The sequence below is a fragment of the Amblyraja radiata genome, chromosome 5 (assembly GCF_010909765.2).
Source record: "Amblyraja radiata isolate CabotCenter1 chromosome 5, sAmbRad1.1.pri, whole genome shotgun sequence".
NCBI lineage: Eukaryota > Metazoa > Chordata > Chondrichthyes > Rajiformes > Rajidae > Amblyraja > Amblyraja radiata.
The window spans coordinates 101814259-101830657 of NC_045960.1; the positions used below are offsets into that span (position 1 = coordinate 101814259).

At 42.4% G+C, this 16399-nt stretch overlaps 1 protein-coding gene across 1 annotated transcript in view; it reads left to right on the plus strand.

Moving 5' to 3' along the window:
- The window catches only part of col19a1 (collagen type XIX alpha 1 chain), a 344957-nt gene that overhangs the window by 94608 nt on the left and 233950 nt on the right, over positions 1-16399 (plus strand). Inside the window, exon 9 of the mRNA XM_033021894.1 lies at positions 6192-6254. Coding sequence (XP_032877785.1) covers positions 6192-6254 — 63 coding nt within the window. The remainder of the gene's footprint in view (positions 1-6191; positions 6255-16399) is intronic.

The window sequence follows — 16399 nt, forward strand, 5'->3', positions numbered from 1 at the left end:
ATGGACTTTTGTAAGGCCTTTGACAAGGTTCCTCATGGAAGATTGGTTAAGAAGGTTCAACTGTTGGGTATAAATGCAGGAGTAGCAAGGTGGATTCAACAGTGGCTGAATGGGAATCGCCAGAGGGTAATGGTGGATCGCTGTTTGTCGGGTTGGAGGCAGGTGACTAGTGGGGTGCCTCAGGGATCTGTGTTGGGTCCTTTGTTGTTTGTCATGTACATCAATGATCTGGACGAAGGTGTGGTAAATTGGATTAGTAAGTATGCAGATGATACCAAGATAGGGGGTGTTGTGGATAATGAAGAGGATTTCCAAAGTCTACAGAGTGATTTAGGCCATTTGGAAGAATGGGCTGAAAGATGGCAGATGGAGTTTAATGCTGATAAATGTGAGGTGCTACACCTTGGCAGGACAAATCAAAATAGGACGTACATGGTAAATGGTAGGGAATTGAAGAATACAGTTGAACAGAGGGATCTGGGAATAACCGTGCATAGTTCCTTGAAGGTGGAATCTCGTATAGATAGGGTGGTAAAGAAAGCTTTTGGTATGCTAGCCTTTCTAAATCAGAGCATTGAGTATAGAAGCTGGGATGTAATGTTAAAATTGTACAAGGCATTGGTGAGACCAAATCTGGAGTATGGTGTACAATTTTGGTCGCCCATTTATAGGAAGGATGTCAACAAAATAGAGAGAGTACAGAGGAGATTTACTAGAATGTTGCCTGGGTTTCAACAACAAAGTTACAGAGAAAGGTTGAATAAGTTAGGTCTTTATTCTCTGGAGTGCAGAATGTTAAGGGGGGACTTGATAGAGGTCTTTAAAATGATGAGAGGGATAGACAGAGTTGATGTGGACAAGCTTTTCCCTTTGAGAATAGGGAAGATTCAAACAAGAGGACATGACTTCAGAATTAAGGGACATAAGTTTAGGGGTAACATGAGGGGGAACTTCTTTACTCAGAGAGTGGTAGCGGTGTGGAATGAGCTTCCAGCGGAAGTGGTGGAGGCAGGTTCGATGGTATCATTTAAAAATAAATTGGATAGGCATATGGATGAGAAGGGAATGGAGGGTTATGGTATGAGTGCAGGCAGGTGGGACTAAGGGAAAATAATTGTTCAGCACGGACTTGTAGGGCCGAGATGGCCTGTTTCCGTGCTGTAATTGTTATATGGTTATAATGGTTTAAGCACACTAATCTTGTGGCTTTGCCAAGACCTGAATGTTGTCCTATTGATGCTGATTCTCTCCCGGTGAGATTCTAAGCTGTTCCCTGTCCAACATAGAAATCTCTACATAAGAAGGGGACTTACAGTTGTTTAAGACCTAGTCTAATGGATAGGTTATTCCACAGCATTTACAGTGAATGAAACATTTACTTTAGTTACTGTTCTGTAGTAGGAAACAGCAGCCAATAAAGAGCAAAAAAATGACAAATCTGAACATTTTCTATGTTGTTGGGGATATTTATTGGTCTGACCACTTAGGGTTGCTATCCTTTATCCAGAAGTAGCAAAATGCGATTTTGTATGCCCACCCTGAGAGAATTCAGCTCTCCAGTTTGATGTCTCACCAAAATCTTCTCATTAATCTGAGATATTAGTTGTACCCCACCCCCACCCCAACACCTTTTGTGCATGGTATTGGAGGGTTAACAACTTTTAGAGTCTCAAACAAATAGACATAGTTCCAAGATAAGGGGGTGGTTATTTAAAATGGAGGCTGTGGAAATTTCTTTACACAGTGTGGTGAATCTGTGGAATTCTCTATCCCAGAAGGTTGTGGGTGTCAGATCATTAGATGTATTTCAGGTGGAGGCAGAAACATTTTTGAAAGATCAGGGAGTTAAGGACTATGGGGAACTGGTACAGAAGAGGAGGCCTGCGTAGAAATGGCCTGATCATTTGAATATTTGGGGCAGGCTTGAGAGGCTTACCTTTTCCCCTATTTTCTTGTGGTCTTGACACCCATTGACTTCAGTTTTACCAGGGCCCTTTTATGCCACATTGTGCTGAATGCTGCCGTGATGTCAAGCAATCAAAATGTATCTCTTTGGCTGTTATGTCCATGTGTTGATCAATGATAGGTTTAGAAGCCAAGTTGTCCAGGTGAAACCCTTGAGCACTGAATCCTTGTAGGAATGACTACACTTTAAATTTCATTTACGATCAGGCACTTGAAGGTATTCTGAGTTGTGAACTACTTCATGATCAATCCGTCCGAATGGGTTGACACTCCCTCTAATTGTTTTTTCCTTCCACTTTTAGAGCATTACTTTTTCAGTTGTTGATTTGATCAGATAAATAACCATTGTTTAGAGAATTATATTGTCCCATGATGAAGTATTTTCGACTGTACGCCCAAAGATGCCATTGGCCAACTCAATTCTTTCTATAGAAACAAAGAACTGCTGATGCCGTTTTATAGAAACATAGAAAAATAGGTGCAGGAGTAGGCCATTTGGACCGTCGAGCCAGCACCGCCTTTCAATATAATCATGGCATGCTTATACCAAAGATAGGCACAAAATGCTGGAGTAACTCAGTGAGTCAGGCAGCATCTCTGGAGAATAGGTGACATTTCGCGTGGGAACCCTTCTTCAGAACCACTGAGTTACTCCAGCATTTTGTGTTTATCAACTCTTTCTATGTTAATTTGTTCAGATATAACATAGATATTCTTATCTTCCTGGATTGTTCTATACCATTCTCAGTAAAAGGAGAAAGTTATAAGCATGAATAGATTAAGCAAAGGCATCAACGGCAGGTGCTATTTTCAGCAGGGTGCATAACCAATTATCTATGTTACTTAATACAATTGTAGCAACAGAAATATATCAATGTTTGTATTTAGTTTTGTTGATTTTCATTTGTGAAATGAGCATGTGTTCACATTAAAATTTCAGCAGTTTTTCACACTGAATTTAAAAAGCACTGTTTCTATTGATAATATTGCAGTTTTAAAACCAGTGGAATTTCGACTTGAATTTATGGAGTATACTGTTTCAAACCTGGCAAAGTTGTATCACGTATCTGTTGTTTTAAGTAATGGGCAAAAGTGATGGTTAGTTTAATAAATTAAGAACTGGAGCTTGGGTTTGACCCACAATGTCTCCTGTTACATAATTACTCTGGTGTTCGCATAGATCGCAGAATTGTACAGCACAAAATAGGCCCTTTCAGCCCACCTCATCCTTGCCAATGGTGACACCTACCTACTGTAATCTCATTTGACTGCATTAAGCCCATATCCCTCTATGTCTTTCCCATCTAAGTGTCTGTTTAAGTCCCTATTTGAATGTTGCAATTATTTCTGGCTGGTTGTTCCCAATAACCTCCACCTTTTGTATGGGGACAACATATCTCTTAGACCTCCTTTAAATTTCCTTCCTCTCACCATAAACCCATGCCCTCTAGTTCTACAGTCTTCTCCGAAGATAGACACAAAATGCTCGAGTAACTAATCTGGACTGGCAGCATCGCTAAAGGAAATTGAAGTGAGAGAGGGATATAGGTACATGCATTACATCTCCTGCATTTGCAGGGGAAAGAGGTGGGGTGGGATGAGCGAATCAAGGAATTGCAGAGGGAGCTGTCTTTGCGGAAGGCGGAAAGAAGGTGGGGATGGGAAGATGTGACGGGTGGTGGGATCCTATAGTAGGTTGTGAAAATATCAGAGAATGATGTGTTGGATGCGGAGGTTGGTTGTGTGAAAGGTAAGGACCAGGGAACTTTTCTTTGTTCCATGGTGTTGGGTAGACTGATGGGACTGAAGGCTGATAAATTCCCAGGGCCTGAGGGTCTGCATCCCAGGGCACTTAATGAAGTGGCTCCAGAAATCGTGGATGCATTGGTGATCATTTTCCAATGTTCTATAGACTCAGGATCAGTTCCTGTAGATTGGAGGGTAGCTAATGTTATCCCACTTTTTAAGAAAGGTGGGAGAGAGAAAACAGGGAGTTATAGACCAGTTAGTCTGACATCGGTGGTGGGGAAGGTGCTGGAATCAATGGCCTTTATTATAAAAGATGAAATAGCGGCACATTTAGATAGCAGTAACAGGATCGGTCCGAGTCAGTGTGGATTTACGAAGGGGAAATCATGCTTGACTAATCTTCTGGAATTTTTTGGGGATGTAACTAGGAAAATGGACAAGGGAGTGTCAGTGGATGTAGTGTACCTGGTCTTTCAGAAAGCACTTGATAAGGTCCCACATAGGAGATTAGTGGACAAAATTAGGACACATGGTATTGGGGGTAGATTGCTGACATGAATAGAAAATTGGTTGGCAGACAGGACACAAAGAGTAGGGATTAACGGGTCCCTTTCAGAATGGCAGGCAGTGACTAGTGGGGTACCGCAAGGCTTGGTGCTGGGACCATAGCTATTTACAATATACATCAATGATTTAGAAGAAGGGATTCAAAGTAACATTTGCAAATTTGCAGATGACACAAAGCTAGGTGGCATTATGAACTGTGAGGAGGATGCTCTGAGAATGCAGGGCGACTTGGACAGGTTGGGTGAGTGGGCAGATGCATGGCAGATGCTGTTAAATGTGGATACATGTGAGGTTATCCACTTTGGTAGCAAAACAGGAAAGCAGATTATTATCTAAATAGTGTCAAGTTGGGAAAAGGGGAAGTACAACAGGATCTGGGAGTCCTTGTTCATCAGTCAATGAAAGTAAGCATGCAGATACTGCAGTCAGTGAAGAAGGCGAATGGATGTTGGCCTTCATAACAAGAGGAGTTGAGTATAGGAGCAAAGAGGTCCTTCTGCAGTTGTACAGGGCCCTAGTGAGACCACACCTGGAATATCGTGTGCAGTTTTGGCATCCAAATTTGAGGAAGGACATTCTTGCTATTGAGGGAGTGCAGCGTAGGCTCACAAGGTTAATTTCCAGGATGGCATGAATGTCATATGCTGAGAGAAAGGAGCAGCTGGGCTTGTATACTCTGGAATTTAGAGGGATGAGAGGGGATCTTATTGAAACATACAAGATTATTAAAGGTTTGGATATGCTAGAGGCAGGAAACATGTTCCCGATGTTGGGGGAGTCCAGAACCAGGGGCTACAGTTTAAGAATAAGGGGTATGCCATTTAGAACAGAGATGAGGAAACGCTTTTTCACAGAGAGTTGTTAGATAGGGCTCTTAAAGATAGTTGAGTCGGGATACTGATTGTGGATAATCAGCCATGATCACATTGAATGGCGGTGCTGGCTCGAAGGGCCGAATGGCCTACTCCTGCACCTATTGTCTATTGTCATCTGGGGGGGATGGGGTGCAAGAATACAATTATAGGACACAGAAGAGATGAGCATGAAGGACCCATCTATGACAGCAGTGGGGGAAACCACTTTGCTAAAGAAAGAGTGCAGATGGATAACACATCTTGTGTGCAGATGTAGTGGAGACGGAGAAATTGAGAGTAGGAGATAGTGTATTTGCAAGAGGCAGAGTGGCAGGAATCACAGTCCAGATAATGGTGGGAGTTGATGGGTTTGTCGTAGACGTCAATCGATAATCTGTCCATACATTGTCAGACATTGTCTATGTCTGATGTCTATTACAATCAGTCTGACCTGAAATGTCACCTATCCATGTTCTCCAGAGATGCTGCCTGACAAAGTTTACTCTAGTACTTTGTGTCTAATTTTGTAACCAGCATCTGTAGTTCTTTGATTCTACAATGTTAAATCATCATGAGGGACGGAAGATCTTTGTTTTCATGTGGACACTGCCCATGTAGCACATCAGATTACAGGACATCAGTGAACAATGTCAATACATGAAACTTTGTGCGCCTGGTTTAGTTGTACATTTCTAGACTCAAACCAACTTCCTGATGCTTTAGGTAGTAGCACATCGCACGTAGTGGTCAAATGATATATGGCTTACCCAGTTCAGATCAAGGGCACAAGGGAGAGTGAGGACACAAAGTTGCTTTTAGTACAATTTATGGTGGAAAATGCAATAGGCACAGGCAGTAAATGGGATTAATGAGAATCTAACCTGCATTGCCAATGACAATTAAGAAAGGAATATTACACATGTTTACCTTTGCTGATGAAGTGCACAAGACTATAGCTTCTTTCTGATTACTGTACAAACTGCTGTTCATTCCCAGAATTATCTGTCTTCATTTTTATCAAATTGATAGTTAACTATTTTCTATTCTATTAATTAGGGAGCAGCTTGGAGTGTTCCCCAGAAAGGAGATAAAGGTGACTCCGGTCCAGGAGGGGAAAAGGTAAGATGTTCCTGCATATTTATTAATTTAAAACAACATAAAATGGATTCATATTTATGCGATTCTCTCATTTTTTCTCGTGCACTAACCACTCAATTCACCTCATTGTATCTTAAGGAATATTTTAATTTTTCCATAACATTTTCTCCTCTTATTCCATCTTGATCAATATGTTAACTTTCCAGCCTCTTTTGTTTCTCAATAGAATTAAATCAATGTTATTGATTTATTCTGTGTTTCCACAATAAGCTTTAAAATATTTACCCATTGGATCTGTAATTCCATGAGCTAATTCCACTTTTCACTTCCCCTATCTAGCTTAGCCCGTATCTGCCTACATCTGCTCTCCTTTCGACTTTTGAATAAACCATTCTTTTTTCTATTTGATCCTTAAATCTCATTGAATTATGATCAACATATAATTAGCTCATCTTCATAATCAATTTTGCCTTTGTAACTAGATCCAGCAATCCCTCCTGTATGTACAAGGACAAAGTATCATAGAAGAGTCACAACACAAAGAATGCCATTTAGCCCATTGTGCTGATGCCAGTCAAAAAACAGCTACATGATAATCCCACCTTCCAGCACTAGGACTGTATCCCTGCACATCCCAAACCTTCATGTCTAAATGCTGTTTACATGTATTGAGAGTTTCTGTTTCTGAATTCTAGACCCTGCCCACCTTCTGGGTGAGAATGCCAAATCCAGGGACAATTTCTTTCCACCTTGATAATAGAAGCCGCTTTACCATCAAGGGTTAAACAATTCAAATCTATCGGGCAAATATGCATCGGCTCTGCTATTCTCAATACAATTCAAGTTTCTCCCTACATTTTACTAAGTCTTTCGTCCAGTACCTCTTCTTATTTATGTATGCACTCCTCACTGTGGTAACTCATTACTATGTTGATTCCCTACTATGTTAGCTCTTTACTATGTTAGCTCTTTACTATGTTGGCTTCATTCTCTGTCTAGGGGTTCTTGCGTTTATTCTATTGGCTTCGTTCTTTGTCTAGGGGTTCTCGCTGGTACTAGTTCTTAACTACTGAATAATTCCTTGGTCCGGTCTCTTAAAGGGAAGTCCTGCTGCTCACAGGTCCTCTTTTGACCATTTCCAACTCCAACTCCAATTTCAATTTCAATTCCCATTTTAATTTTCAAATTTATTTCCAATTTTAATCCCAATTCTAATTTCAATTCATATTCCCTAAGTAATTCCATGTTACCAGATCTTCCCAAATTCCATCCTTCTTGATGCCCTTTGAACAATCCTTTCCATCTTTGTCTTCCTTTCTGTGGATAATATCAATGTCAGTTAATAATCAAGCTCCAATTATTCCTGTCAGATTCCACAAGTCTATTCCAAATCTCAAATTCAAAGTCCCTCCAATTCATCACCATACAATTTCGAGACCGAATCCAAAATTTATAAATTTATTTCTAATACCCATAATTTAGACACAATTCAGGTATTTTATTCCAAACCACAGAAGAATATTTTTTTATTTGAAGTCAGTTCTTTAAAGTGGGGCTTGTCCCAGAAGTTGTTATAAGTTGTCGGTGTTGTTTCTTTCATAGATAATTAAAGTTTCCTTTATTCTCCTTCCTTTTCTTTCTCCAATAGCTAGAGAAAGTTGGGCACTAGGGTAAGGTCCTTTTCTTCTTCCTTTCTGATAGTAGTTTCAGTTACTAGGGAGTGGAGATACTGAGGAGCATATTGCTCTGCCTGCTGGCCTTCCCAAATATCTTACAGGGGCAGGGCAGTATATCAATGAGAGACTATCTGGGGAGTGAGGTAAAAGAATGCACAGACCCCTTATGAATGGGAAGAAGACAGCAAAAGGTAATGTAGCTCCCCAAAAACAAGTGACCAGCAGGAGGAACTGATGTCAACTAAAATTGCCCAGTTGAATTCTGAAACGGACTGGAGTATTCCGGCCAATCTATACTCTGTCCATCCAAGCCCAGTACCTTCTCGAGGTTCTTCATCCATCACTTCAGGGAGAGACTCATACCTACACACAGACACTCCTCTCTGCTGGGCACCGAGGATCTCAGCTGGGTACCGAGGATCTCTGCTGGACACCTTCGTGCTGTGAGTTATCGATGCCGATTTCCAGAGCGACCTTTTCAATTCGTGCTCCCGGCAATGATCCGATCGATGGCAAGACCTGTATTTTAACACGCCACCAAATTGGATACCAAGTCTAACTCTGGGCCGCTCCTCGCCCGATGAAGTGCGTTTGGCTCTCGTTAAAGCAGCTGCAGTCTGCCAACAACGACCAAAGTTTTAGGCCTCTAATCCAGGAAAGGGCCTCTAACCCAACCCCAGCAGGGCCTCTAACCCCACCCTGGTTTTATGGGCCTCTAACCCAAAGGAGTGCTGACCACCACCCCCCTCCCCCTCCCCCCCCGTGCTTGCTAGACTCTGTTCTAATGATTTCGATTAGACCCTTTCCCAAGTGAATGATCGATCTGCTCTGACTGAAGAAGTGCTGAAAATCAATGAGGGAACCACACCGTAGGCCCGATTTCTGCAGTCTCGATCAAAACAGCTCAACACCCTTGAGATCCCCAATGTAAATTGGTCATTTTTAGCTTCCCCCCCAGTCTCGTTTCAGTAAAACACTGAATCAAGCACTTGAAACAACTAAATTTTATTTTAACAAAATTACGTTGCAGTTCAACTACTGTACCTATCCCACCCCAGGTTCAATCCTCCTATCTGCCTATTCATGCCCTCTAGGCCTCGCTCAGACAGAGTCACTCCAGAAGTTCACGCAGTCCCAAGTGCTCTCCCAGAAGATCGACACTGAACCTCGTTGTCGCAGTTTATGCCCCGAGACCTCGAGGGGCCGAACCACATGGGGGAAGTCTCATAATAACCCAATTACAGATATCGTTTAGCCCCATACATAACAGACATTCCCCAAACCCAATAATACAGCAGCTCAATACATTGTATTCAAAATTGACTTCGTAAGGAAGCCAACTTTTAAACATTTATCCTGATCTGAAACCCAGGCAAGCCTCAATACCTCATCCAATCAACACTAAGCAAAGTCGAACTCTGCAACATTATTTACAATTATTTACAAGGTGTATGTCTGGTTTGCAGCCATCCAATCCATTCTATGCATTTTGCACCTAATTGACAGGGTTTGCAGATTATCTTATTCTTTGCTTGCAATTTGTATCTAAGCTCTAGACACACTAGCACCTCTTCGCAGCTTGTCCCAGTTCTGCAGAGAGCAATTCCAAATTGACCACATCTCCCTGCAGCCCTGAAGCTTTTATCCCATTTTGAAGTCCTAGCCTCTCCAATTTAGCCAGGATTAACAGCTCCATAACCCCTCTCCTCTCCCTACCCCCCTCATCTCCTTCTATCTGTTTAAATAACATTAAACAACAATCCTCTCCTTGTCCCCTACCCCACTCCCTCCCTCTCCTTACCACAATGTTACAAATCTCTCATTGAACTGGGAGTCCTGTCTTTGTTAACATTGTCCATGAACCCTCTTTCCTCCCTACCCCAGGTGGGAGCCATTGTACCCCATTCCCCCATCGCAATATTCCACCACTCACTCATTCCCCCAACGCAACCCGATGTTGGGGCAGTCCAGAACCAGGGGCCACTGTTTAAGAATAAGGTGTAAGCCATTTTGAACGGAGATGAGGAAACACTTTTTCACACAGTTGTTAGTCTGGAATTCTCTGCCTCAGAGGGCGGTGGAGGCTGGTTCTCTGGATACTTTCAAGAGAGAACTAGATAGGGCTCTTAAAGATAGCAGAGTTAGGGGATATGGGTAGAAGGCAGGAATGGGATACTGATTGGGGATGATCAGCCATGATCACAGTGAATGCCGAATAGCCTTCTCCTGCACCTATTGTCTGTTGCCTATTGACTGCATCATTGCCAAATGCAAGTCCTCAACTTTCACCCAATTATGTAGGTACAAGGTAATCATTTAAGGAGGAACTGCTGGTTTTTGAACAGGTAATAGTGGATCATGTTTTGTATTTATTTGGTGCCATTCATCCTTCAAAAACAAGTGCATCACAAGTTGTGGAATGTCTTCATGGTCAGTGTTCTATTGAAGGTGGGCAAAGCTACCAGCGGGCACAGAAAGAGGTTTCAAACCGCGGAGGTGCTTTGCCCATTAAACAAACAGTGGCTAGGTCAATTGATCAGATCTCGCTGAAGCGCAAGGGTAACAGTGAAACTGACAGCTTTCTCTTTATCCTATTATTATCACAGACTAAAGTCATCCAGATGATTGAATGCCCGGCATTCACAATAGGTGACAACTCTAGTATTTGACTTTAACAAAGCCAAAGTTTTACACAGCTGCATTTGCTATGATGGGTATGTTTTGACTCTTCCCTGGGGAAGATCATGCTTAGATTCGGGAGCTGTGACAGGGTAATCACTCGCAGAGAGAAAAATAAATCATTAATCGTATCTTACAGATCTCAGACAGTTTATCACTGAAAATTAATAAGCTCTTGTTTATAAGTTGGGATATGGTTAGACTCATATGCAGTTTCTGTAAATTAATTAGCCTTCACTTTCCCAATATGCAGCTTAATGTGCCTTAAAGATCTTAATATGTTAATGAAAGGCTGTAATTCGATTCAACCGTTAAACGTGGAAATTAAACCATCCATTTTAAAAAGAGATTAATTGGAGATGAATTGAGTGGTCATATTTATTCTGTGGCTGCTCATCATTTGAATATCCAAGGTGATGTTTTACTTCGGGAGTTAGTTCTCTCCATTGAATGTCCATTGTTCACTGATGGTCACAATTTGAACATCTTTTAACTTCCATCTGAGTTTCTGCTACACAGCAGCTTGTCGAAGTGAACATTCAATTAAGGTCAGCTGCTGGCAATGCTAATTGTATAATTTTCCCATTTTATTTCTGTAAAAGCAGTGCAACGATATGGTAGTTATGCTGAGGAATATTTTAGTTTGGTTTAATTTATTATTATTGTCGCGTGTATTGAGATACAGTGAAAAGCTTTTGTTTGCGTGTTATCCAGTTTAAAAAAAAGACAAAACATCGATGCAATAAAGCTGTCCACAGTGCAGAAATAAAGGGTCCAACATTTTGTGCAAAGATATAACATTGAGGTTTAATAGAGTCCAATTAAAGAAAGTTCAATGGTCTCCAATGAGGTAGATGAGAGGTCAGTTTTAGCTTTCCTTATACCCCCATTTTGGCTTTGCGGGCTTGATAGGAGAACCATCTAATTTCCCTGAACAAGTTCATGGCTTCTTGTCATGCAGCACAAAAAGATCAGAACAAGCATGGTTCCGTACACCATAGAATACATAGACCTTGAAAAGAGAACATAAAACAGCATAGCATAGTGGTAGAGTTGCTGCCTTACAGTACCAGAGACCCAGTTTAAATTATGACTATGATACCATGGTACAGAGTTTGTACATTCTCCCTGTGGCAGTGTGTGTTTTCTCCAGGTGCATCGATTTCCACCCACATTCCAAAGACGTTCAGGTTTGTAGGTATATTGGCCTCTGTAAATTGCCTCCAGTGTTTAAGATGAGAAACTAGGATAACATTGAACAAGTGCAGGGGTGATCGTTGGTCAGCGTGGGCCGAAGGGCCTGTTTCCACGCTGTATCTCTAAACTAAACTAACAGTATGGCGCAAGAACAGGTTCTTTAGCTCACTATGTCTGTGCTGATGATATTATCAATCTAACTAATCCCATATTCTTCCACTCCCTGACTATACCCATTTGTCTCAAAACCTCTTATCTGTTGTTGTAGCATCTGCTACTACCACCTCCCTCAACAATGCGTTCCAGGCACCTACTGCTCTCTGAAGGCCTGGTATGATCTCTGCAAAGTTATCAGGGATGTCCAGGGAGAATTCCTGAACAAGTTAGAACCTCAACCCAATCATGCAGATGCCAGGTGATTGAGGTAGGGCCTGAATACCATCACGGGCTACCAGCTAAAATTAGCGGCATTTGTAGGGAATGATCTAGTCTAATTCCTATTTATAACCATCTTAAAATTTACTGTAGTCTGACTTTCCCACTGAAACTTCAATCACTTAGCCTGGTTCATTTCCCAGTACAGGCTCTAGTACTGTCCTTTCCCTCGTTGAACTATTTGCTTATTGTTTCAAGAAAGCCTCCTGGATACACTTAACAAATTATGCCCCTTCTTAAGCATCTGGTGGGGAGTTCCAGTCAATATTGGGGAAGTTAAAATCATCCACAATAATTGCCCTGTTCTTCTTACATCTTTCCATAATCTGCCTACATCTTTGTAGAAACAAGGCACTGCAGATGCTGGTTAATACACAAAAGGACATGCAGTGCTTAAGAAGGGTCTTCACCAAAAATGTCACCTATCCATCTTCTCCAGAGATGCTACTTGACCTGCTGAGTTACTCCAGCACCTTGTGTCCTTCTGCCTGCATTTTTGTTCTTCTTGATCCATTTGGCCTTGCGTACAACACATATTACTGGGTTCTACCCATACAGGCGCTCCCTGACTTGTATAATAGGCAACTCGCATAAGCTTGCACATACTGACATCTCGGCGCCGGACCTCCCCCGCGGTCTCCTCACGAATAGTGAATTTATGTTTACACGGTAGAACTTCTGTTTCCGACTTGGGTAATATCCGACTTACGCAAGGGTCCACGGGACTTCACGCTTACGTACGTCGAGCGTGTCTGCGTATAGAAAGAATAGGGGTCTTGATTATGGGTGTAAAGGGCCTGTCCCACGAGCATGCGACTCCATGCGGCAAGCGCGACCTAACGTGGTCGCTTGAGCCATACGGCCTCGCGGGGCCGGTCCCACTTCGATCGCCGGAGCCGTATGGAGTTGTGTGGAGCTGGTCCCGACATCGCGCGGGGCTCTGAAAAACTGACCATGTTCAAAAATTCCGCGCGGCAACGGCCTGCCGATCCGCAGCCGCCTCGACGCCGTACGCACCGCCTCAATGGGCGTGCGCTGCGTCTCTACGCCTTACGCAGCATCTTGACACCGTACGAAGCGTCTTGATGCCGTACGTCACGCTCGAACTTCACGTCACTCACTCGACCTCCGCGTGGCCCCCGCTTCCGGTTTGGTCTCGCTCGCCGCATGCAGGCGCATGCTGGTTGGACCGGCCCTGTACGGGGACCACTCGACCTCCGTGCGGCCACCGCTTCCGGTTTGGTCGCACTTGCCACATGCAGGTCGCATGCTCGTGGGACAGGCCCTTTAGTAATCATTGGGAGTTCCAAATTGCAAAGATAGAAGAGCACTATGGAGATGTTGGTTAGTGGCTGTTATCTTAGCTTTTGTATCTTGTGTCCAACCGGGGTTGCTGGTTGTGATTGAACATTTTCCTAATGATTTCATCGTGCAACATTTGACCATGGCGACATGAAATTTGATTGTGTGATATTTGACCATCACGCTGCTAAAAAAAACGCACCACTAAGCCTCCTCTTTCTGATGCGAGCCTTCACATTATGCAATTCCAGCATTCATGTTTTCCTTTCACATTATCAGCATTCTTTCCTTCTTGGCGGTGACTTTAATTCTCTGTTACTGAGCAACAAAAGTGATAATGTTACATTATTAATCACCATGGTCACGCAACCACAAAGCGGATTCAATTATGGGAAAACAAAATATCCAAACGCAAAATCCATTTATGCAAATGTAACTTGCAATTACAGTCATTCTGCAGGCATTGTGGTGCTTTTGTGCTTTAAATCAATTGAAACATCTCATCTGAGTAAAAGTGTATTTTACGTTAACATTTTAGAGTACAGGTCTTCACCAGGTTACAAACACCTGATTTATGTATCACCCGTTCATATGAGCAAGTGTTTGGGAGATCAGCAGGTGGATTTACTAACTGCTGTTGGCATCATCTGCAGTCTGGGAACTTGGTTCGCAACGGCTTCTCTGACTTGCCAACTATTCAGGTTATGAGCAGTTCATGGCCTGCTGCAACTTGGAGAGGACCTCAAGCTTCTGCCAGCTGGCGTAAGGGAGATGAAGGCAGATTTGAGGGGTGATAATGTTTGCCAAGTTTGAAAATGGAGAGCACGTGTGCCTTGGGGTCATAGAGAGTCATAGAGTGATACAGTGTGGAAACAGGCCCTTCGGCCAAACTTGCCCACACCGGCCAACATGTCCCAGCTACACTAGTCCCAACTTGCCTGCATTTGGTCCATATCCCTCCAAACCTGTCCTAATCATGTACCTGTCTAATTGTTTCTTAAACGTTGGGATAGCCCCAGCCTCAACTATCTCCTCTGGCAGGTACACAAAAATGCTGGAGAAACTCAGCGGGTGCAGCAGCATCTATGGAGTGAAGGAAATAGGCAACGTTTCGGGCCAAACCCCTTCTTCAGACTCTGGCAGCTTGTTCCATACACCCACCACCCTTTGTGTGAAAAAGTTACCCCCTCAGATTCCTATTAAAAACTGATATGATTTGATAGGATAGTGTCTGAAAGGATTTGTCCTTTTAAACCAGTGCAGTGACTCACAAGCAGTGTCTAAAAGCAAAATCTGGCAGCTGGCATATGACTGACACAAAAACAAATGCTGGAAATACTTAAAAGTTCAAGCAGCAACTCCAAGCAAAATACTAAAACAGGGTCTGCGCAGGTAATGATTTATTGCGGATGCCAACACTTCACTCCGCAGCAGATGCTCTGTGCCCGCTGAGAACTTCCAGAAATTTCTACAATTTAAAAAAAAATGTTGGGTATGGGGTAAAAGTCAGAATAAAAGTAGTTTAAGATGAATTGAAATTTATTTTCTCCTGGGTTGTCAGCATCAGTGACCAAAAACATCAATTGCCAATTTCAAGACACCTTTGAACAATTCGGGAGGATTAGCACCTCAGTTTCTGAATCCATAAATTGTACATGTAGGAGGAAATTGAAGATTCCATCAGTAGTGGGTAATCCATCAGTGTCTCTTGATTCTTCTGAAGAATTGGATGACAATGTAAATAATATTGTACAGAAATTGCAGATGTCACCAAAATTGATGACATGGTAGACAGCGGGAAATTATATCTATCTTTACAGCAAGATCTAGACAGTTTGGCAGATGGGCCACGCAATGGCAAATGGAATTTAATTCTGACATACAGTATGTGAGTTTTTGCCCTTTGTTTTTTCAAACCAGGACTTAAACAGTAAATGCTAAAGTCCTGGAGATTTTTGTCGGACAGAGAGATATGGGAGCTCAGATGTATGGTTCCCTAAATGTGGCGATTCAGGTGGACTGTGTGGTCAATTAAGTGTTTGGTATGTTTGCCTTCATTTAGAAGGGTATTGAGTACAAAAGTTGGCACATCATGATGCAGCTGTACAAATTGTTCGTGAGGCCACACTAGGAGTACTGTGTGCAGTGCTGGTCACCCAACTATAGGAAAGGTATCATTAAGTTAGAAAGGGTGCAGAAGTGTTTACCAGAATGTTACCTGGACTTGCAGGCTTGTGTTATCGGGAGAGGTTGGACAGGCTGGGACTTTTTTCTTTGTAGAGCAGGAGGCTGAAGGGTGACATTATTGAGATGCACAAGATCATGAGTGACAAATTCTTACAATCTTTTTCCAGGGTAGAAGATTCTAAAGCTAGAGAGCAGTGACTTGAGGGGAGAGATTTAAGAGGGACATTAAGGGCAACTTTTTCATTCAGCGGGTGGTCTATAACTGAAATGAGCTGCCAGAGGAAGCTGTAAAAGTGGATACAATTATGACTTCTAAAAGACTTTTAGACAGATATATTAATATTAATTTAGTTTATTGTCACATGTACCGAGGTATAGTGAAAAGCATTTGTGTGCTAATCAGTCAGTGGAAAGACAATACATGATTAGGAAAAGGGGAGATGCAACGAGACCAGGGTGTCATGGTACACCAGTCATTGAAAGTAGGCATGCAGGTATAGCAGGCAGTGAAGAAAGCGAATGGTATGTTAGCATTCATAGCAAAATGATTTGAGTATAAGAGCAGGGAGGTTCTACTGCGGTTGTACAGGGTATTGGTGAGACCACACCTGGAGTATTGCGTACAGTTTTGGTCTCCTAATCTGAGGAAAGACATTCTTGCCATAGAGGGAGTACAGAGAAGATTCACCA